This window comes from Barbatula barbatula (assembly GCF_947034865.1).
Source record: "Barbatula barbatula genome assembly, chromosome: 16".
In the NCBI taxonomy this organism is placed as follows: Eukaryota; Metazoa; Chordata; class Actinopteri; order Cypriniformes; family Nemacheilidae; genus Barbatula; species Barbatula barbatula.
The window spans coordinates 1,732,078-1,756,523 of NC_136779.1; the positions used below are offsets into that span (position 1 = coordinate 1,732,078).

General features: G+C 42.2%; 1 protein-coding gene across 2 annotated transcripts in view; it reads left to right on the forward strand.

Annotated features, from left to right (window-relative positions):
- The window catches only part of dock1 (dedicator of cytokinesis 1), a 183,127-nt gene that overhangs the window by 151,266 nt on the left and 7,415 nt on the right, over positions 1–24,446 (forward strand). For both annotated transcript variants that reach the window (XM_079475850.1, XM_079475851.1), the window contains exons 39-47: positions 2,683–2,772; positions 3,392–3,496; positions 5,687–5,828; positions 5,934–6,015; positions 9,572–9,656; positions 10,037–10,123; positions 10,889–11,065; positions 11,198–11,281; positions 23,745–23,882. In XM_079475850.1, coding sequence (XP_079331976.1) covers positions 2,683–2,772; positions 3,392–3,496; positions 5,687–5,828; positions 5,934–6,015; positions 9,572–9,656; positions 10,037–10,123; positions 10,889–11,065; positions 11,198–11,281; positions 23,745–23,882 — 990 coding nt within the window. The remainder of the gene's footprint in view (positions 1–2,682; positions 2,773–3,391; positions 3,497–5,686; positions 5,829–5,933; positions 6,016–9,571; positions 9,657–10,036; positions 10,124–10,888; positions 11,066–11,197; positions 11,282–23,744; positions 23,883–24,446) is intronic.

Here is a 24,446-nt window from a genome sequence, read left to right on the forward strand (position 1 = left end):
AACTGCGCATTAGGACAGAAAACTTTAGAGGTTCAATTCTACCACGTAAACCAACTTATACGGACAAAGGGAACATAATGTGGTCAATATAGGCATAGATTTTTTGTAATAGATATGAACATATGAAATCATTTTTGGTTAACATTTTCAGTGGGCTTAGTAAGAACTAAACTTGAATTCACGCACAGAGATTTACTACGTAAAACATTTGCTATTAAGCCCTAGTTTCCATCTAATGAGTCAAAGAGAACAATAACATACCTTCTTCTGGTGCTAGGGCTGGGCGATATATATCGCGATGCACACTAATTATACGTCTAAATCGATTCTCAGTTTTATGCACAGCTCTTCCGTGAACTACGGCCCTTTGACCAAAAGGAAGTACAGCTCGATCTAGAATCACTACGAGATGGAGTCGTTTATAACATGCGTTTGAGAAAGCATCACTCGTCAAACATCATCATCATGAATATACTTTATTATCATGAAAATACCTGAAAAGTTTTGAAGAACAGCGATAGGATATGACCATTGGCATTTCCTGTCTGTGTGTGGCTGCGTCCAAAATCGCATACCGTGAAAGTACGTACGAACCTACCTATCGGCCGTTAAACAGTACGTTCTATACAGTATGAGTGGGAGTAGTGTGAATACATTTCGGACATACTGCATCCACCATGTTTTATGGTCATGTGACCCGTATGCTCTTTGACCTATTAACAACAACCTACACGTGAGCGTTGATAAAAAATCACAAGATTGATTTACTATTGGTACTTACATTAAAAACGGACGTCCACCTTAAAGTTTTCCTCTATATTTATTGGATTTACTTTTGTAATTTGAGCGTTGCTCAGCTCCCGTGGCATCATGGGATAGATAGTGTCCATCTGATCCACACTTGTGAATCTCGGCGGAAGTAGTAGACCATCTGGGTATTTCTCGCCTACTATTTTTTGCTAAGTGACGTTTCCGACATGCCGTTCTATTCATGACTCATACTAATATTATATACTAATATTTATTTCATTTTCACCGTTATAATTGAATACATGCCAAACGGAGACTTAAGAGAATATTTTGAGTTTAAGGAGTGATGCCAACGAATCTTTCAAAATGTGAATCGGTCCATTACAACTGGTTGATGGAAATGAATCAAACTGTAATACTGTAATTGAAATGAAATAGTGGATGTGCGACAGTGTGGAAATAAGAATTATAGTTGAATCACTCTTTAAGACACTTAATGAGAAGATAAAAGCACATTAATGTCATTTGATATTCACACTGTTACTTCCTTTATTGTACTTGAGAAGTCTTTGTGCTTTTGTGAATATTAAATCACACAGCTCTATTAGAACGTCCTGCATCTTATTATTTGATTCCTGCTTTGTGGTTTATTGTTTTATTCACAATGTCCCTCTGGTCGTGAATAAGTAAATTCAGGCTTTCCTTTAATCTCGCACTCCTCCAGACTGCAGACACCATTACTGCCAGCCTTCTCAATAATAATACACCGCAGATATTGATATGTAATCACAGTCTGTTTCTGTGCCGGAGGGGTGAACTCAAAACTTTGAATTAGTTTTAGATCAGATCCTGCGCAACAGCAGTTAAATGCCGGCTGGAGGTTTTATTTACCGGCATTTGAAGTTACAAATCTAATATGAGATGATGTCATAGCCGTTTTTGGCATGAAACTCAGAGAAAATGAGTTTGTGTCTGGATGTTGGTTCACTGAATAAAGCATCAGATTTACTTCCAAAGATTCAAGGTTGAAGTCAAGGTGCATTACACACAAACTCATGGCTCTGAACAGGACCGATTTCACAACGTTTCTCAATTTTTAATCTTTAGAATAAAGTTTATTTGCAAGAAGGATATCTTTTTTTTAAAGATCAAATTTGTCAAACATTTTTCTTATTATTTATTATAACAATTATGGGTAATATTATAATATAATATTAGAATATGTTGAGGTTTTTTTTGTGTGTTTTACGTTATTATTTCTTAATTAAAACAACTTTACTGCAGTTGTGATTGATATTACTTAGAATTCACAATAACGGATTAGTTTTTATAAATGAATTCCATATATCGATTTCCAAATCTGTCTATATTAATAAACAAATAAATACAAACATAAATCTACAAAACCCAAAAATCACATTTAAATGAGTATATGTAGTGTTGTATTTTTCCCCACATTTATTTTTATTCATTCATTTTTTTATGTTGACTTTTATTCATTTCTACATGTGTTTTTGTCACCATGTATTTATTGATTTCCATATTTAACATATGGGCGCATAAATATGGAAATCAATAAATGTGCGAGAAGTATAAATACTGATTTTATACATTTGATTTATTTTATAGAGGCGTATTTATTTACTTTTTACATTTCTCCCATAATTGAATCCCATAAAAAGAACGTACACGATCGATAACAAATCGAATTGTGAAACAACAATCTTACAGAAAATCATTTACAAATGCAGTGAACAATTTTAAAAACTCAATGTTGTTTTGCATTTACTTTCAAATGAATTTGAAACACAAGTGTTTTTTGACAGGCAAACCCAATCGAGTTGTTTATAAGATGTTCTCTATATCACATAACCATGTTTTGACATGTTAATTTCCCACGAGGTTTGACGTCTGATGTGTGTGTTTGTGTAGATGTGGGAGGAAGCCATTATCCTGGGGAAGGAGTTGGCTGAACAGTATGAGAACGAGATGTTTGACTTTGAACAGCTGAGCGCTTTGCTGGTAACTACAAACTTTCTCTTTCAACCTCTCCGACTTATACCAACAATTACTGAGTGATTCTGGCCTTTGAAGTTTACTAAACTGCCTAAATTGTGTTGAAATATTTAGAATAGGCGTTTAATGAGATCCTGCGCTTTCTTCATTACTGCAGTGTTGTTTAATTGACACAAAATGACAAATTGATCCAGACAGACAGAAAGGAAGGCCGTGTTCCCGATAAGCTTCACTTTTATTTTAAATCAAGTGACGTCAGCACATTTGTGAACACGCTTGTGAACAACTTTTATAGTGACCGTGCAGAAACTGAGCTCAACTTTTTAATCTTTCACCGGAGAACAATGTGAGCTATTAAACATGGGATTACTTTAGATCATTAATAATACTTGGGTACATTTCCCATGCAGTATACGTGTTAGGTATTTTAACTATGTTATACTATGAAAATCTAGTAACATGTTTAGTTCTGTATTTTGAGATTGTTGATTAGATCAAAAGGAAAGCGGGTCTGGTGATGAAATCATTAGATTAGTTTAGAGCCTTTTTTAACCCGGGGCCCGTACTACTTCGGACATCTTTCACGTCAAGTATGATCGTGTGACAATTTCTCTTTTTCTTACAGAGAAAGCAGGCTCAGTTTTATGAGAATATTGTGAAAGTGATCAGACCCAAACCAGATTACTTTGCTGTGGGTTATTATGGGATTGGATTTCCTTCATTCCTCAGGGTGAGTCTCAGAATCGTCTGTTGTAATGTCCGTGTTAAGATTTGTGTTTATGATTGTCAATGCGCATGATATCCAGGGAACATAAAATGCGAAATGCTTTGAATTACTTGAATTTCATGAATCTGTGAAATTACGGCTCATTTATGAAAATACTATAAATATTATACTGATGTTAACTTGCAATGTTAAAAATCATTATTAACCGACATTAATAAATGGTGCTAAATTATTCTTCATTGTTCTTCCATAATAACGGTTGCTTAACTATTGTTTTATATATCATAGATTCTACAAAATACTATATACAGTAAATTCCCACTTGGCAACAAAAAAAACGCTGTTAAAGAATATCTTGTCAAATGCACATTTGGGTTTTTCCAACTGTTGTTGGTGTTTTTCTTTTGCTCATTAATCTGTTGGTCGTGTATATTCTTGAGCTCAAACAAACGATTGCAGTTCAGTTCGCGTCCACTAGGGGCACAGCGATTACACGCTTCATCTTTAAGCCTGTGCTCGTGGGACAACATCACTTCAGTCACGTTTGTATTCCTTCTAAAGCTCTTCCCGAAGCTCACAGTCAAACACCTTCCACCCTGTCATCCTGGACAAAGAAAGTCAGACATCTAAAGGCCGATCGCCTCCCGCCGGTGTTGACATGTTGCTCCGCGGAGAGACGCTTTGGCTTTGTGAAATTGGAAAGGAATTGCAATCTCGTTTTCCTCCTCAAAGTGGCACTTTTGTATGCGTGAGGAGTCGTCTGAGAGCCAGCGGTTTATTCTGTCGTGCTCTGAATCGCTGGCGGTGTAGAAATGCACGTCGAGGGCACAATGCAATTTGTCATGTTATAACTCAAAGCAGATCTGAAAACAGCCCCGGGCATATTCCACCTCCAGTCTGCAGATCTCTAATTGGGCACGAGAAATAAAATCTTCATGTTTGGAGAAATAGTACAGTAGTATCGCTCAAAACACACCATCATACTGTGTGTGTGTGTGTGTGTGTGTGTGTGTGTATGTGTGTGTGTTTACGAGCACACAGTTGTTGACGGTGTTGTAGGCGGATGTAGATGATTGACAGTGTCTTCACAGAAATGTGCAATAATTGAACGTTGCCACATTGCCTCTATATTACGACAAAATTTTCGATATTTGTGAAATACTGAATATCATTACAGAATGGCATTTAAAAAATGATGAAATTCACTCTTACCCAAAGTTATCTGACTGTTATTACGATGATATTGTGATGATTCACAGGCAGTGGTTAAATGTTATAAATCTGACACGTGTGAGATGTAAAAACTCAATAGTATTAAAAAGTATTATTGTTTTTTATATATTACCATGTGCACATGTCTAGCAATATTGATGTGCCAATTGTCAACTGCCGTAGGAGCTTTGTTTGTCTGATTTCTGTATTTCGTTGTATTTTTTAATGGAGGATCAAGAGTGCTGCTTACAAAATAATATTAATTCAAACATCAAAATGAAAATAAATTACTTGTAAATTGCTAAATATTTGAAACCGTTTATTTTATTCATGTTTTAAAATGTAGTTTATAGAACAATATAACAAATATATATTATTTTGTTAGCTTTGTATACTGTGCTAGGCTTTAATGGACTAGTTTGATGCACTTATGTATTATGTTGTTATAATTGCTTCCAATGTTTCCTCATCTGTAAGTCGCTTTGGATAAAAGCGTCTGCTAAATGACTAAATGTAAATAAAAAAATCACAGCTTACCTGTGGCTCAGTGGTTAAGAGTATGGTGCTAGCAACACGAAGGTCATGGGTTTGATCCGTGAGGATCGCAAATAGTCGGTAACAAATGTATAGTATAATCTTATGTATTTCGCTTTGGATAAAAGCATCTGCCACATGCGTAATTGAAAAAAAATTTTCACTTATAAATAGACAAACGGCAAACTGTTTCATAGTTAAAGGCTCTAAAACGTAGGTAAATTAAACACAAAAAGCACAATAATACATCATTTTAAAAGCATATGTTAAAAAATAATAATTTGACGAGGTTCATTTATCCAGAGTTTTTCTTTTAATATGTGATGCTTTGATGATGATTTTGCTATTTATGTTTAGGAAGCAGGAATAAAAAGAACATTTAAATATGATCGTCTCTTGATCCAGTTGTGTGATCATTGAGATGTCATTGTTGTTGCTGTTTTTCAGAATAAGATGTTCATCTATCGGGGAAAGGAGTATGAACGGCGGGAGGATTTCGAGGCCAGACTGCTTACTCAGTTCCCCAACGCGGAGAAGATGAAGACCACCACCCCACCTGGTGAAGATATCAAAATCTCATCTGGACAGTGTATCCTTACGGCACATCATGACAACATGAACATGGATCAGACACTAAACACTGGTGTATGATGTCACGGTCTCAGTTTATTGTTCCTTAGTTTGTTTGAAACAGACATTCAGTGTTTCACTGTGAAACCCATTCTAGAGCTGCCACCAAAGTTCCAGAACAAACCCGTGTCAGAACAGATTGTCAGGTGAGACGATATGTCTATGTGTCTGTCTGTTTATCCTTCTGTCCACCTTTCCATGTGTCTCCCATCTCCTATCCCTCTGCTTGTCCATCCATCTATCTATCTATCGATCGAACTTTACATTTGTCTGTCTGTCCATCCTACTTTCTGTTCATTCTTCTGTCTGTCCATTCTTCAGCCTGTCTGTCGGTTCTGTCTGTCTGTCCATTTAACTCTTTTTCTGTTCGTCTGTCAATCCATCTCCCTCCGTCCTTTGGTCTGTTTGTTCTGTCTCTCTATCAGTCCATTGAACTTTCTATTTGTCTTTCTGTCTATCGAACCACCTTTTCCACCTGTCCATCTTTCTGTCTGTTCATTCTTCAGCATGTCAGTCTGATCTGTCCGCCTGTCCGTCAATCCATTTGTCTGTCTGTCCATCGAACTCTCCATTTATCTGTCTGTTCGTCTGTCAATCCATCTCTCTCTGTCCTTCGATCTGTTTGTTGAACTGTCTATTTGTCTGTCTGTCTACCTGTCCATGTGTCTCTATTTCCCATCATTCTGTCTGTCTGTCTATCTATCTATCAAACTTGACATTTGTCTGTCTGTCCATTCTTGAGCCTGTCCGTTCGTCTTTTCTGTCTGTCTGTCTGTCCATTGAACTCTCCATTTATCCGTCTGTTCGTCTGTCAATCCATCTCTCTCCGTCCTTTGGTCTGTTTGTTCTGTCTCTCTGTCAATCCATTGAACTGTCTATTTGTCTGTCTGTCTTCTTTCCATTTGTCAATCTGTTTCAGTCCATTCTTCTTCCTTCCGTCTGTCTGTACGCCCCTCTGGATATCTGTCTATCCACCCACACATCTGTCTGTCTGCCTATAAAACTGTTCTTTTGTCTGTCTGTCTGTCTTTCTGTACATTGTCCGTCTGTCCACTCATCTCAGAGATCTCGGTACGTGTTCATTTCTTTAAGGGATTTGTAAACAAGGCTTTATAACTCCTGGCCTGTGTTTGTGTGACTTCAGTTACAGGTGTGTGTGTGTGTGTATGTGAGAGCTGGCAGATCTGCTCTCCTGGGTTTGTGTGTTTCAGAACGCAGCTGATTAAAATGGAAATGTGCACACGGTGTTTGACCTCACTACACTCCTCTGTTAATACATCACGCACACACACCTGTAACTGAAGCATAATTCTCTTTGAGGCTGAATTCAGCGCTGCGGGGCAAACAGAGCTGTTATCACAAATCTCCATCAAGCGTTTGAGGCAGCTTACCGCAGCCAATCAGAGCCAGCGGTGAGCATGAAAAGTAATTAAAGCTCACTATTTACCCACAATTCCCCTGTCTCTGAATAAACAAGCCTTAAAGAGAGAGGTCACATGACAGCATGTGATTTAAGTGTGTTGTGGAGGAGAATCAGTGTCCTCGCTCTCTCTTTCTCCTCTCACACCTCAGGCTGGATCTGTCTCACCCTGAACCTAATACAGTTGTAAATATTTTAATTGGTCAGCTGTGTCATTTGAAGTCCAGTTTGAAAGCGAGTCCAGTTTAGGATTTCATGACGGTTTTAATTTAGGATGAGTCTAGTCACAACTGGAATCTTTTTCAGCCGTTGATAATGAAAATCACAGCCAGACGATCGGCATCAAGGTGTTTGTGAAATGGGCTCTGTCTTTGTGTTTCTCTTGCTAGCAGAACCGATTGTTGTTTTTCTCATCACTCAGACGTGATGGTTTGCCAGCGTCAGAATGGATGCTGGAACGCTGACAGGGTTATGTTTTATTTATGTTTGGGTGTAATTACGAAGTCTAACTGAACCTCTGCACAGTACGGCGTGTTACCTGCATAGTCTCTAATAAATCAGGGTGTCCTTGACTCGAGCAGATTATTACTTCTGCGTCGGAACTACGCCGTAGCCTACTGCGGAGCCACGTACCCGTACGCCGTAGCCTACTGCGGAGCCACGTACCCGTACGCCGTAGCCTACTGCGGAGCCACGTACCCGTACGCCGTAGCCTACTGCGGAGCCACGTACCCGTACGCCGTAGCCTACTGCGGAGCCACGTACCCGTACGCCGTAGCCTACTGCGGAGCCACGTACCCGTACGCCGTAGCCTACTGCGGAGCCACGTACCCGTACGCCGTAGCCTACTGCGGAGCCACGTACCCGTACGCCGTAGCCTACTGCGGAGCCACGTACCCGTACGCCGTAGCCTACTGCGGAGCCACGTACCCGTACGCCGTAGCCTACTGCGGAGCCACGTACCCGTACGCCGTAGCCTACTGCGGAGCCACGTACCCGTACGCCGTAGCCTACTGCGGAGCCACGTACCCGTACGCCGTAGCCTACTGCGGAGCCACGTACCCGTACGCCGTAGCCTACTGCGGAGCCACGTACCCGTACGCCGTAGCCTACTGCGGAGCCACGTACCCGTACGCCGTAGCCTACTGCGGAGCCACGTACCCGTACGCCGTAGCCTACTGCGGAGCCACGTACCCGTACGCCGTACCCTACTGCGGAGCCACGTACCCGTACGCCGTACCCTACTGCGGAGCCACGTACCCGTACGCCGTACCCTACTGCGGAGCCACGTACCCGTACGCCTTAGCCTACTGCGGAGCCACGTACCCGTACGCCGTACCCTACTGCGGAGCCACGTACCCGTACGCCGTACCCTACTGCGGAGCCACGTACCCGTACGCCTTAGCCTACTGCGGAGCCACGTACCCGTACGCCTTAGCCTACTGCGGAGCCACGTACCCGTACGCCGTAGCCTACTGCGGAGCCACGTACCCGTACGCCGTAGCCTACTGCGGAGCCACGTACCCGTATGCCGTAGCCTACTGCGGAGCCACGTACCATACAGAATTGTCACGTCTTGCCTTTAGTCGACTAATAGGCCAATCGTATGAGTGTGTGTTTGTGTCTGTGTACATACATGGGGGGACGACACCAGTTGGTATGTGGTGAGGAAGGCGGGACGAGAGCCGTGACGCGGGGCTGGTGGCGTGAGTGATAAGTGGAAGCAGCTGTGCGCGCACCGGTCCCGCATCTTATCACGGAGGAGATTGGGAGCTTAAAAGGATGTTCGGCAGGACTGTTGACGAGAGAGGGCCGGGCCCGGACATATGTTAAGTGTGTGTATGTTTTATGGCCGGCAGTCGGCAGTCAACACGTCTTCAGTAGTGTAGTGTAAACATCTTTTCTAAAACGTATGTGGAAATGCAGCATAAACTAGCATTGTTTTAAAACGACATTTTTATACGAGTACGGGCTAATGTTAACACCACCTTACATTGCATTATACTACACATTTGTTTCTAAGTATGTACAATCCATGGGATCGAACCCATGACCTTGGCATTGCTAGCGCCATGATCTAGCTATTAAGCCACAGGAAAGCAGGAAATCTATAAATGTGTCTTGATGTTAAACGAGGACAGAAAAAGTATTTTAAAATGACATCATCTTAAAAAATGGTTCAGGAAGCTACAGCGTTTCTTCGTTTACTGCGTTCACCCGGGATGTTCACCCGGCCCTCCGATTCAGGGACAGATTATCGATATTCTTGTTTTTCCTTTCAGCTTTTACACCGTCAATGAGGTCCAGAAATTTCAGTATTCACGGCCGGTCAGAAAAGGAGAGAAAGATCCGGACAATGAGTTCTCTGTAAGTTTGCATTTCTATACATTTTGTTTTTGGTTAATGATTTCGCTGCATTATTTCAGTCAATGCATGTTAAAAGAGAACCTCAAAACTGTATCGAATATTTCTTTTGAACGTCTTTAGAAAATCACAGCTTTTAAAGAAAACTAAAGCATTGAATTAAGATATAAAGTCTCTTTTATTCACATCTGTGTTTGGTAAACATCCATTAAACTCGCCAAAATGAAGAGTGAGGCATAAAATAAAAAATGTATAAACCGTGTATATGTGCAGGAATAAATTGAGGTCATTCTTTTTTTTTAAATGTGTCACTTTGCTAAAAGCTTTTTTGCTAACTGTTTGTTTAATGTTGTGCTTAATTCGTGTTCATTTTTTTTCAAAAGAACATGTGGATTGAAAGGACGACTTATGTAACCGCCTATAAACTGCCTGGCATCCTGCGCTGGTTTGAAGTCCTGTCTGTCTCAGCGGTGAGTACGACAGATTTCGTCATTTACGGTAACCTATGTGACCTTTCATAAAGTGAGATACGACCTGTCGCACCCCCTCTGCACTCCAGTACAGTAGACATGACCTGTCTTACCCCATATAACTCACTATAAGCACTTCAGTCTAACAGATCTGAGGTCATTTGAGCCTTCGAAGCTCACTTGCTCTCGCTCTCTCTCTAGCTCTCTCTCGCTCCCTCTCTGTCTCTCTCTCTGTCTCTCTCTCTCTCCGTCTCTCTTTCTCTCTCTCTGTGTCTCTCTCTCTCTCTGTCTCTGTCTCTCTCTCTCTCCGTCTCTCTCTCTCCGTCTCTCTGTCTCTCTCTCTCTCCGTCTCTCTCTCTCTCTCTCTCTCTCTCTCTCTCTCTCTCTGTGTCTCTCTCTCTCTCTGTCTCTCTCTCTCTCTCCGTCTCTCTGTCTCTCTCTCTCTCCGTCTCTCTCTCTCTCTCTCTCTCTCTGTGTCTCTCTCTCTCTCTGTCTCTCTCTCTCTCTCCGTCTCTCTCTCTCTCCGTCTCTCTCTCTCTCTCCGTCTCTCTCTCTCTCCGTCTCTGTTTCTCTCTCTTTCTCTCTCTCTGTTTCTCTCTCTGTCTCTGTCTCTGTCTCTCTCTCTCTCTGTCTCTCTGTCTTTCTCTCTCCGTCTCTCTCTCTCTCTCTCTCTCTCTTGCTGTTGGATGTCTGAAAGTAATAACATTTCAAGTTAGCGTGGTGCGTGGGGTTGTTCAGTACAGTTTTCGTGTTTTTCTTCTGTAGGAAGAGATCAGTCCTGTAGAAAACGCCATGGAGACCATGCAGCTGACCAATGAGAAAATCAACAACATGGTTCAGCGTCACCTCAGTGACCCCACGCTTCCCATCAACCCCCTCTCTATGCTTCTCAACGGCATCGTGGACCCAGCGGTCATGGGAGGATTCACTAATTATGAGAAGGTGTGAGATTTCTCTCTTTTTAAGTGACAAAGAGCACAGTGAACAAATACAAGTGGAGAGCAGAGTACTGGCAGAATAGTTTGTTTGTTAACGGTTTAGATGTTTTCAAAGCTTTAGTCGTGTCTTCTGCAGGCTTTTTTCACTGACAAATACATCCAGGAACATCCAGATGACCAGGAGAAGATTGAAAAACTGAAGGATCTGATTGCTTGGCAGGTAAAAAAATACCAAAATCATTCATGATATCTGTTGACAATATAACGTCTTTTTTAATCGTCCCATCATTTTCTTGAAGGAAGTTTAATTGATACATTTGGCATTTCTTGCTTGTCTTTGAACAGGTGCCTGTTGGAGCGTTCAAATGTTTAAGTGTCTCTACTTTAGGCTTCATTAGACAAATGGTGTTCGAGTTCATGATAATGATTCATGGGCCTGAATCGGTTCATTCCATGGCCGTGAATTGATTCAGAATTCTGATGAAACGATTCGCTCTCGTCGTAACTCAAACTAGATGGGTCAATTTTCTTATCACGCAGGCTATCTTGTCATTTTTCGATCCATTTACATGTTTTACTAAAATGAGATGTGGGTCGAATCCAAGCAACCTTTCGAATTCATGAGGTCTATGATTTTCTAAACGTAATATTCATAAGCAGCATTCACACTGTGAGTTTATAATAGTTGTTGGTCTGTTATGGGGTGTCATTTTGCCAGCGTGAGATGTAATTGAAAGGAAATCTCCTGAGGGTTCAGTGTCGTGATGTTGGGTGAATCGGTGCGTGTCGAAGTACGTCTCATCAGATCTTTAGTCTTTGTTCTTCCTTTTATTAAGAGTGTGTTGTGTAAGTGATCTGCTAGAAATGATCTTAATGCTGATAAAGTTATATTTTAGCTTCTGTCTTTCTGACAGACAGTTTATCTATAAAACCGTAACACATGCCATTGTATGACCTCTCTCCTTTAACATCCAAACCACATTTTCTGACAATGAATTATGTTAAAAACATTTTTTGCTTCTATAACCTCTAACATTACTTTTGTAGAGACGCAGATATTTTTGTTTCTCTAAAAAATGTTTTATAGTATATACTTCGATCAAGAAATATAGAATGCCTTGAAATATCAAGAAGCTTTGTTGGTCAAAAGGTGCGAGGACTCGTCGTGTCGTTCTCCTGTTTCGACTCGATCATGTTGTGATGTATCATCATCATCAGTCTCACTGACAGCCGGTCTGTTTTATCCACACACGTCACATGTGCTTACCGTCAGATCATAAACTGTTACGCCGTATAACACATATTGAAGGACTTCTTTTCTTCTGGGACGTGAATGAAAATATAGCGGGTTTGTTTGTTTAGCCGAGACTCATTTGCAGATGTTGTTTCAGAGAGATGAAAGGACAGACGTGTTAAATGAAGAGTGTTTGTGCAGGAACTCTCGGGAAAGAAGTTGTTTGGTTTGGCAGAACAGATGTGTGGCATTGATGTAACGCTACAGCAACTTGTCTCACAATGAATCTGTTTATGTTGAGGATAAAGAGACCGTCCTCCTGTCTCATCGGCAGCTGCATTTTTGAGTGGGTTTATTTAGTCATTCATTTGTGTTATGTTTGTTTTTGCGAGACACATTTAACAGGTTAAATACACGTTTTTTATGTGATATATTAGGCAAGCTCTGTTTTTCTTAGAAAGGTAACAGGGTTGACATGATTAGGTTTTCGATTAGGCATGTAATATGTAAGATGACTGTTCTTCACTTCCTGTTAGGCTGGTGATGTCATTATGACACGCATTTTTATTTATGCTGTATTATGTTATTTTTAGAGTTGCTAACAGGGTTGACACAAAGCCTTGATGCACAACTCCTTAGAAATGAGTTTTATTAAAGAAATGCCCTCAAACAACACAGTAAAAGTCATTATTTACATGTTTTTGAGGTAAACAACGAACACCCCCGGCTTGTAAATGACCCAGATATGATTATTTGATGGTGTTCTTTTATTATTCGATCTGTTTTAAGGTCAAAATGTTTGCGTCAGAATTAAACTAGCTGTCATCCTGTCAGTGTCTTCCTTCTTTCCTCAGATCAGTTTTAAAGACGCAGATCACAGTGAGATTGACAAATCAAAAGTGGAAACAGTATGAAAGGTTATACAGAAACATTGCTCATCTGTGACACCACAGCGATACTTGTACTATAGTGATACTGTAAAGTCCATTTAGTGTGCTGTCAGATTGCAAATGGACAGAGACTTTTGTTTTAAAAAAGAGACTCTTATTTTGAAAAAGGGAGTTGAGACTTTCCAGTCTTCAGACCAGAAATCAGGAAGTGAAGAGTTTTGTTTGAAGCACATGTAGTGAGAGGCTGTGAAGCACTTTTTGTAAGTTGCTGTTGAAAGTTGATGAATTGGGGAAGGACTTTACTTGCTGGGCATTTCCAGGGATGCTACTGGTAAGATAATGATTTGATGCTGATATTTGTCAACTGTTTAATGTTAAATGCAAATGTTGATGGTGAAATTGCTAGAGTTAATGTAGTTAATTTCTAAATGCCTTGCACTCATGTTGGTTCATCTAACACTGTGAATGTTGTTTGTTGAAGTTAATGTAAGGTTAAGGAGAACTTTATATTTGTTTGTATATTTGTTACTAGGAAGTTTAAAGTAATTGTTGTATTTTGTATTTTGTTTCTCTTTTCTTGTAAAGGTTTTCAACCTAACTAAATGGCTAACTAAATGGAAACCTTCTGATAAATTTGTCTAAATAAATCACAAAAAGAAGAAATTGGTTGAGTTGATTCCATCTAACCCTGTTTATGGCTAAGGCCTCTTTCAAGTTTGGGCAGAAGTAAAGCAAAACCCCCTGAGAACTTGACAGTTGAAAACCAACGGCACAGTTGGAAACAGAAAAGGAAAAAGTTGAAGATTGGAGGATTGATCCTTCCTTTTTGTTTGCTGAGTGACATTGTGCCATCTGGCACCCATCACTGTGCTGCCTGATAACCAAGGAGCTGCGTCGAGACTAGAAGATTAACGGCTTCAATGAGTCCAGAGTGTGGATGCAGAAGAGTTCATCTGATTCAATAATTCAAGAGTTGAAGAGAGATAATACTGTATGGTAATCAAGATGGCAGTCGAAACACTCGGCAAGACACTGGAGCAGCTAAAGAAAGGCAGAACAGCAGCAAAGATCTCCTTCACTAAGCAAGCTAACTATCTCTGTCGGAGAGCAGGTGATTTAACTGAGACAGAACTCAGACAAGAGTTTGTGAAGCTCTCTGCCGATTCAAGGAAAGTCCTTGAGGCCAATGATGATTACAGGACTGGCTTAGAAGCAGAGCTTGCAGCCAGTGAAGATGGTGAAGGTGCAGAGCTAAGTACAAAACCGGATACGAGCCTAAAGGAATCTGCCAGTGAATGTGAGCAAAAGTTCAATGACGTAAAGCAGATTGTTCAAACCAACCTCTGGAGCAGATATGGATCAGACACGCTGGAGGCTGCTTTTGAAGAAGCAGAAAAAGCCGGGAGGCATGCATATGGAATACCTGTGGAAAGCAGTAACTGTGAAGGATTTGAAGTCCACCTTACTGTACTGGAAAAGTTGATCAAAGAAACATCTATCGCATTCACAGCCTGGGAGTCATGGATTCCTGGAGCGGAGGCAAGGAACTTTCGGATGCGAAGCAAGGACCTGAGAGTGTCTTACAATGAGCTTGACATGAGGAAAGCTGAGTTTGCCAGAGCACGGAGGATTGCTGTGGAGAAGCAAGGTATAGGCGTGAATCAGGAGCCAACTGGACTGAGAATACCAGTAGTGAAAATTAAGCCGACCAAACTGCCCACGTTTAACGGCTGTAAAAGAGACTTCCACCGCTGGAAGTCTGACTGGGAGATCCTTCAAAAGCAGGGAGAGCCAACTGGTTCGCCAGAGGTCAAAAAGATTCAGCTTCTTGATAGTGTGGAAGAAAGAATTGTGAAAGATCTTCGCCTGTCAACCTATACCACAGCGGATGATGTTTTCAGAGTGCTAGCTAACAGGTATGGAAATAAATCTGCCATTGCTCTAGAGATTGCTGAAGAGCTGGAGAAGATTCCGCCTGTTAAAGGAAATCAGCCAAGAAAAGTAGTAGACCTTATCCAGACAATAGAGAAAGCGCTTGCTGATCTCACAGATCTAGGAAGTACCGGCGCCATCAAAAACCCTCTGGTGGTGAGGTCTTTAGAGAGCAAGCTTCCGGAGTTTGTGAAGAAGGACTGGCTAACGTTCATGGTGGATCCTAGCAACGGTGTTACTCCAGACAACCATTTTGATGTGCTCCTAGCTTTTCTAAAGAAGCAAGAGGAGATCTTCGAGAGGCTAGACCAACTACGAATCACAGACAAGCCAGAGAAACCAGACCAAGCAGAAAGGAAGTTCAACAAGAAATATGCCTCGACTAAAGCCACGAAGAAAGAGGATTCTGAGGAAGGGTGCATTATCTGTGGAGATGAGAAACATAAGGACAGGATTTTCTTCTGCAAGAAATTCAAGGGTCTGAAGCTATCAGAAAAGGAAGCTGCTGTGAAAAGGATCGGTGCATGTAGGGAGTGTTTGGGATGCCACAAGTATGATGACGGCTGCAGAGACACTTATCTGTGCAGAAATGCAGACTGCAGGACGAGAGGCCCCTCAGATCACCACTTCTTTCTCTGTCCACGAGGAAACAACAAGAGGCGTGAACTTGAGAGACCTCAAACAGATGACAGAGACAAAAAGGGCTTAACTGAGGAACAGAAGAAATTCCTGGGTGAACTTACACCAGAGTTAGCTGAGAAATGCAGGAAGGCCTTCACCAATACAGTGTCAAAGGTTAGCTGTCCAGCCAACTGCCAGGTGAGCCTCCTCAAAGAAGGAGGATTGAGAGAACTCCCCGTCATTATGATGTTGATGGAAGTGACCGCTAATGCAGGTCAAAAAATCGGAGCCCTGGTGGATCTGGCTTCAGACACCAATTATATCACTCATAAAGCAGCCAACAGGTTGAATCTTAGGAGCGAGAAGATCACACTTGTTGTGCATGGAGTTGGTGGAATGGTTACCAAAGTAGCCACGAGGAGATACCTCCTCAGAGTTCGAATCAAAACCTCCAAGGGAACTGAGAGGGCCCATGAACTGCTCTGTTATGGGCTGAAGGAGATCGCCAAAGTTCACCAAGTCATTAGGCCTGAAGAGCTGAGGAGATTCTTCCCTGAAGTTGAAATTGAGGAGCTAAGGAGACCGAAGAAGATTGAATTGCTCATAAGTCACAGAGAAGGGAGACTTGCCCCGCAAAGGATGAAGGTTGTAGGAGATCTTGTCTTGTGGGAGAGTCCTCTTGGAAAGACGGTGGGCGGAGCACACCCTGATCTGTTTGAGCAAGTAAACGTGGCCGCACATGAGTCGAAGACGCACTTTGCCCGTTCTATGAGAACAGCTGCCATCAAATATGAGGAGATTCCTGCTGAGATCCCCTTCATGATGAAGACACTCCATATTCAAGACACCATCGCTGAAACTAGGCATACAGCCGCAACTCACCGCGACTTCCTTGAGTGGTGGAGATGGGACAGTATCGGTGCAGCCTGCGAGCCGAAATGTGGTGGATGCCGCTGTGGGAATTGTCAGCCTGGAGGAAAGGAGATGACCTTAGCAGAGGAAAGGGAACTTGAAATAATAAAAGATGGCCTTACGTACATCATTGAAGATGAACACAGCAAGTCTCCACACTGGGATGCAAGGTATCCTTGGATAATGGATCCTGCCTGCCTTCCCAATAACCGAAGTGGAGTTGAGGCCACCTTTTTAAGAACTGAGAAAAGGCTCAGGAAGGAACCAGAGTGGCTCGCTGCTTACACTGCTCAAGTTCACGAGATGGTTGAGCGCGGAGCTGCAAAGAGACTCACAAAGAAGATGACTGAGGATTGGAAAGGGCCAGTTTGGTACGTGAGTCATCTAGTTGCGCCAAATCCCCACTCAGTCACTACTCCAGTGCGCCTTGTATGGAACAGCAGTCAAAAGTTCAGGGGAGTGAGCATGAACGACCTGCTGCTCAAAGGGCCAGATGTCTTAAACCCCATCAGAGCTGTCTTACTAAGGTTTAGGAAAGGAGTGCATGCAGCCTTAGGAGACATCAGGAAGATGTATAACTCTGTGTGGCTGGAGGAACGTGAAATGCATCTGCACAGATTCCTTTGGAGGGACCGGCAGGATGAAGAGATAGGGGAGTACGTCATCACAAGGGTGAATATAGGGGACAGACCTGCTGGATGCATAGCACAGCTGGCTATGCGAGAAACTGCAAGGCTCACCAAGTTCTCTCACCTGGAGGAGGCGCGAAGAGTGCTGGAGGAAGACAGCTACATGGATGATGTCCTCACATCCCACAATGATGCAAACAGACTTAGCAAAATGACGAAGGAGATTGAAGAGATTCTGCAAGCAGGTGGATTTTCCCTGAAGCCATGGGTCCAGTCTGCACAGAGTAGCAGGCAGAAAAGTGGAGAGACAAACCTCACGGCGAGGACGCCCTCTGAGACGAACACAATGCTTGTTTTGCCAAATCAGATGAAGGATGAGGACAACAAGGCATTAGGCATTGGGTATCTAGCAGAGGAAGACAAACTCTACATAATGTCATCAGTCAACTTCTCCAGAAGAAGAGGGAAGATGAGGACGGGCCAAGACCTGCTGATGGAGGAGGTGAGATCAAAAACACCTAATCCTCTCACTAGAAGATTACTGCTGAGTCAGGTTGCAGGGCTCTATGACCCAATCGGACTGGTCACACCTCTAAAGCAGAAAGGTGCCATCCTCGTTAGGAAAGCATTCCAGGAAACAGGGAGTGGGAATCTGGCCCAAAACACCTGGGACAAGCCACTTTCTGAGGGCCTCAGGGAGGAGGCCACCAAGCTGTTTGAGGAGTATGCACAGCTGGGACAAGTAAAGTTTCATAGAAGCCTTACTCCACTAGGTTGGAAAGGAAAACCCTGGGCCATTACCTTCTCAGATGGCAGTGATAAGTCCTACGGAGCGGTTCTATACCTTAGATGGGAGACGGATGCAGGTATAGACATCAGGTTGCTAGAATCCAAGGCCAAGCTGACACCAATGGATCAGAAGGGCGATGCCGTGAAGGCTGAAGTCTGTGGCGCTGTGTTTGCAGCCAGATTGAGAAAATACGTGGAGAGGCATGGCCGAATGGAGATGGAGCGCTGGTTTCACCTAGTTGACAGCCAGACAGTATTGGGAGCCATTCAGCGAGACAGCTATGGCTACCAAACATTTTTTGCCAACAGGATAGGAGAAATCCAGAAGTCTGTGTCGGTTGAAGACTGGTGGTGGATCCCAGGGAACCTCAATATAGCAGACATCATTACTAGGGGAGCTGCTCTAAAGGATCTGAAAGAGACTTGGCAAAGTGGACCGGAGTTTTTGAGGAGGCCATTAGAAGACTGGCCAATAAAGTCAGCTGGGGAAGTGGTAACTGACGCCAGAGACAGCATTAGTAAGCTACAGAGGAAGGCCTTTTCAGCAGTGGTGACAAGAGGTCAAGTGAAGAGACGCCGCGGGGTTTCCTCCCAGGAGCACACCAAAGCTGAAGTCTCTAATGAAAGGAATATTGCGGAAACAACTCACCTGACTGTCTGCCCTGATGCATCAGACATTGATCCAGGAGTGAAGCAGGATGAAGCCGCGATGAGGAAAACACTTTCCAGTTCAGCTGTCAAAAATCTTTTGGAGGTGAAGAAGTTTAGCTGCTTGTCCAGGTTGGTGAATGTCGTTGCTTGGGTACGACAGGCTGCTGACAGCTGGCTAGGCCTGAAATATCAGGCCCAAAAGAAATCAAAGTGGGAGGCATCACCCTCAAAAGAAGAAGTTCTCGTTCTCAATGTTGAAAACTGCGACTATGCCTTCAGAACTCTCTCCTTGGCAGCTCAAGAAGGCACAACATTCCCTGATACTACGCTCAACCGACTAGTGGTGATTAAGGACAAAGATGGACTCCTTCTCTGCGGCGGCAGAATCCAGACCTTCAGGGAAGACAAATCGTTTGTGCCCATTCTCCCTCATGATACGTGGATTTCTACACTGCTTGCGCAAGAGGCACACAATGTCAATCATGAGGGTATAGCAGGGACGCTGTTGAGGATGAGGAGAAAAGCCTGGGTGGTTAAGGGAAGAAGGATAGCCAAAAAAGTAGTGGACAGTTGTGTCATCTGCAGGAAAGCGAGAGGTGAGAGATGCCAGCAAATAATGAGCGACCTGCCGCCTGAGCGGACCACGCCAGCAGCTCCATATCAGTTCACTGCCGTGGACCTATTTGGCCCATATGAAGTGAAAGATGAGGTGAAGAAGAGAGCAAGGCTGAAAGTGTGGGGTATTGTGTTCAGTTGCATGGCATCCAGAGCCATTCATGCTGATATTGTCAGTGACATGTCCGCAGAAGGATTTCTGCTGGCCTATCAGAGATTTACGTCGTTGAGGGGACACCCCAGCAAGGTATGGTCTGACCCAGGCACTAACTTTGTCGGGGCCAAACCTGCCCTCGAAGACCTGTATCAGTTCCTGGAGCACCTGGAAAGATCAGGAGTGGAAAAAAAGGTGGCCAAGCATGGCACAAAGTGGTCCTGGAAGATCCATCCAGCTGACTCGCCTCATAGAAATGGAGCGGCGGAGGCAGGAGTGCGAACCGTAAAGAGAGCCCTCCAGAATGTAGGTGGCAATGGAGTCTTCACATGGGGAGAATTCCAGACCTTTGTATATATGGCAGCCAACCTGGCCAACGAGAGGCCTATAGATGCGAGAGCACAAGTCCAAGAGGATTGTGTGGAGTATATTACTCCAAACTCTCTCCTGCTGGGGCGAGCAAGCTTGAGAGGAGACCCAGGAGACTTCCAGTTCGAGGGTTACCCCTACAAAAGGCTGAGAGTGATCCAGTCAGAGGTGAATAAATTCTGGAAGAAATGGTGTCAATTGGCAGGCCCGAACCTCTTCGTCAGAAGCAAATGGCACACAAAGGAGAGGAATGTTGCAGTAGGAGATGTTGTTTGGCTTGCGGATCAGAATGCCTTAAGAGGTCAGTTCAAATTAGGCAGAGTGATCAGTGTGTGTCCTGACGAGAAAGGAGTTGTGAGAGACGTCAGAATCAGGACGTTTCCCAGCTATCCGGTCATGATCAAGAAGCCATCCCATGAAGAACACAGCAGGAGTACGCCAGCAAAGAAGAAGCTTTCCAACAAAATCCCTGCAACGATCTTACACAGAGACGTTAGGCGTCTTGTTGTGTTGATTCCAGTGGAGGAGCAATGAAGAGAAGATCCGGTACACTCCAAAGAAGCTTGACATGACCTCCTCGGGTTCTGGAACCAGGAGCTCAAGTGGGAGGTGTGCTGTCAGATTGCAAATGGACAGAGACTTTTGTTTTAAAAAAGAGACTCTTATTTTGAAAAAGGGAGTTGAGACTTTCCAGTCTTCAGACCAGAAATCAGGAAGTGAAGAGTTTTGTTTGAAGCACATGTAGTGAGAGGCTGTGAAGCACTTTTTGTAAGTTGCTGTTGAAAGTTGATGAATTGGGGAAGGACTTTACTTGCTGGGCATTTCCAGGGATGCTACTGGTAAGATAATGATTTGATGCTGATATTTGTCAACTGTTTAATGTTAAATGCAAATGTTGATGGTGAAATTGCTAGAGTTAATGTAGTTAATTTCTAAATGCCTTGCACTCATGTTGGTTCATCTAACACTGTGAATGTTGTTTGTTGAAGTTAATGTAAGGTTAAGGAGAACTTTATATTTGTTTGTATATTTGTTACTAGGAAGTTTAAAGTAATTGTTGTATTTTGTATTTTGTTTCTCTTTTCTTGTAAAGGTTTTCAACCTAACTAAATGGCTAACTAAATGGAAACCTTCTGATAAATTTGTCTAAATAAATCACAAAAAGAAGAAATTGGTTGAGTTGATTCCATCTAACCCTGTTTATGGCTAAGGCCTCTTTCAAGTTTGGGCAGAAGTAAAGCAAAACCCCCTGAGAACTTGACATTTAGTATTTACTATAGTAAACTGTATATAGTCAATTTTCATATCCCGTAGTTGATTAGAGTTAAAGACAACTTCCTGCGTCTTCGGAGCACAAATGAAGATATTTCGAGCACATCTGAGAGATTTCCAGGCCTCCTCATAGACATCATGGTGTCAGTTGTCCAGAAAAGTACTAAAGACATGGTTAAATTGGTCCACCCGTGCATAGTGGCTCAGTTGAATTGTTTTGAAGTGACGAGAATGTGCGAAGAACAAAACAAAATACAGACTTTAGATTGATATATTATCCTCTGTCTTGTCAGTATATGGCGCGCGTTCACGAAAGCACTACTTCTTCTTGGACGAGAGCTTTTCCACGTTGTAAGTGAGAGCGCCGGCGTCCAAAAGGGTCAAGCCCCATGCGGCGTTCGGCGCACAAACCTAATACGCATGCGTTGAAAAAAGTGCTCTCGTCCAAGAAGAAAATGAAGTGCTCTCGCAAACGCCCGCCGTACACTGACAAGACAAAGGAGAATATATCGATTAAAGTTGGTCTTTCGCACATAAAGCATTCGCGTCGCTTCAAAAAAATTCAACTGAGCCACTATGGGCGGATGGACCAATTTAACCATGTCGGTCACACTTCAGTATAGCGGGCAATTCTCGCTATTAACAAACCATTAAGTACGACTTTATCTCCAATAAACTCAACTTCATTTGTTGCTTATTAATAGTTATTAAGGTTGTAGTTAGATTTAGGTTTTGTGTAGGATGAGGGATGTCGAGTCTGGTCATGAAGAATATGTGCTTTATTAGTACTAATAAACAGTCAATATGCCAATAATAGGCATGCTAATAACAACAAGTTAATAGTGAGAATTGCCTCCTATATTGAAGTGTTAGCGCGATGTCTTTAGTACTTTCTGGACCTTGGCAAAAACTGACAGCATGATGTCTATGAAAAAATGTCACCTAAATATCTTTATTTGTGCTCCGAAGATGCAGGAAGTTCTCTAAACATGTTTAACGTCATGTGGATGAGTAAAATTCTTTATTTTTGGGTGAAAAATACCCCTTTAAACTAATTTTAGCGTAGCATCGCACAGTATTGTATTCTACAGCATCGTATCGTATCGTAGGGTATTTTGTATGGAAGAGTTTAGTTTAGTACAGTATTCTACAGTACTATACTTTACTAGTAATTACTACATTAAGGTTCAAAAACACTTGTATCTAGGAGTTTAACAAAAGTTATACTACAGTATTTTGTCATGAAAGCTCACGCTGCAAGGTGATGATTTATCATTGTGTTTTATTTTTAAATGATAAGTCAATGTAATGAGAAATATCTGCAGTTCTGATGGTGCGATTTGGCGATAACTTCTTATCTTTGTCGCTGTGCCGCCCACCCAGAATTCTGTCACTTAAAAGGCTTTTTAAAAGGCCTGGGTTTCCCTGGAGACGGCTGTGCCATCTTTCTCTGTCTCGATCTCTGTCTCCTTCAGAAAATCCCCATGGTGATAACCACGCTTATTAAAGTGGGAATCCTCTCTGTCTCTCTTTTAGTGTCTGGACTCTCTGCAGGATGCTGAACTCACATTGTGTCTGAATTCAGCTGGTCCATTTCTACTCCAATATCCGTTCATATGATTAAGCAATAATGTACAGAAAAGATACAAGAGGTCATACTGTATTGGGGATATAATGATTATATTCCCAATATAGCAAATGTGTGACTAGGTTATTGCAGATGTCTTTAAATCTCAATTAGTTATTTCAACAAATGGAAAAGTGCCATCTGCGTCTCAGATATTTCTCCTTAGAAACTATTTTCTACGTTCGAGTTTCTGCCACAAACTGAGCTCAGATTTGTTAAGTCTGCAATCAAAAGTCAATATTATTGAAGATCTCTGTTTCTGTTCTATAAAAGATCAAAAATCTAACATCGTAATCTCTGGATATACTTTGAAAAGAAACGCTCCGCTTTCGTTGTTGACGGCCGTTTCATTGATGTGACATTTTGAGACACATTGCAGTGCATTGCATCAGGTAAACCCGATCTTCGTTGGACGTTATTTCAGCTTCCAGATTTACTCACATTCACACCAGCACGTCTGAAGACAACAATGCCTCTCTTCACAATGAACAGAGCAGTCGTGTTTGTGCGTCTGAATTACAAAACCATTCTCATTTGTGCTTTTCTTACGTTTAGTGATTGACTCTGAATCGCGAGAAAAGAGAAACTGGGCTATTTTATGCGAAGGTTGTGTGAAGCCTTCAGTGTGACTTGTAGTTGTTTTACAGAAGTTGAATGTAGAAGAGAGTGAAAGAGATTCTTCAGGCTGGAGTGAAACCCTGCGGGGCGATCGCACAGACTTCACTTAATAACCCCTGAACAGCTTCATGTCTCATTCTGAGAGTAGAAATGCATTGTGGGTAGAAATGGCTCAGTGATGTTACACATCTTTCTGTCTCTCTTTCACTATGTAATGGTCATCTTTCACAATCCAGTCATTCCTGGTGTTGGGAATATGTCCGATTATGGATAATGTGGTGGGAACAGTATCTAACATTGACTTTAAAGGTATGTTTTGGGTTGTAATTGCTTTGAAATCTTTAAGAATCTCCCATCTGTGTGTGTGTAGATCCCGTACCTGGTTGAAGGAGTTCGTATTCATGGTGAAAAGGTGACTGAAGCCCTGCGACCGTTTCACGCTCGTTTGGAGGCATGTTTCAAACAACTCAAGGAGAAGGTGGAGAGGCAGTATGGCGTCAAAACACTAGTGAGTCTAAAGTCTTCAGAAAAATCCTTTCATTTATGTCTTTAATGAACTGTTGTCTTCATACTTTAGTAATAAAAATACATTTCTTTCATTCTTCTGTGGAACACAAAAGAAGATATTATGAGAAACGTCTCTGTGGTTTTGAGTTCACACAATGGAAGTCATGTTGTTCAATGTTGTGTGGTAACCAACATTCTTTAAAATCTTTTCTGTTCGGAAGAAGAAAGAAAGAAAGTCATACAGCTTTGAAATGACATGAGGGGGAATAAATGATGACAGAACTTTCATTTCAGGGTGAAAGTAAATATAGACAACTGAAGCCAAAAGAGGAGGCATTTTAATGAGACAGTTCTGTATTTCAGCTCTATTTTTAGTCTCCTCACTTATCAAAAAGTGATTGCATCTTTCTTAAAATTTCTAGTAGTAGTATTAGACCTCTTGACAAACCCAGAAGAAGCCGGCATGTGACTCTCTTCAAGAACAGACGTGAGGAGGATGCTGGGGTCCTGAAGAGCAACAAGAGAGATACAAAAGACCGGAAGACACAGAGAGAGATATGGAGAG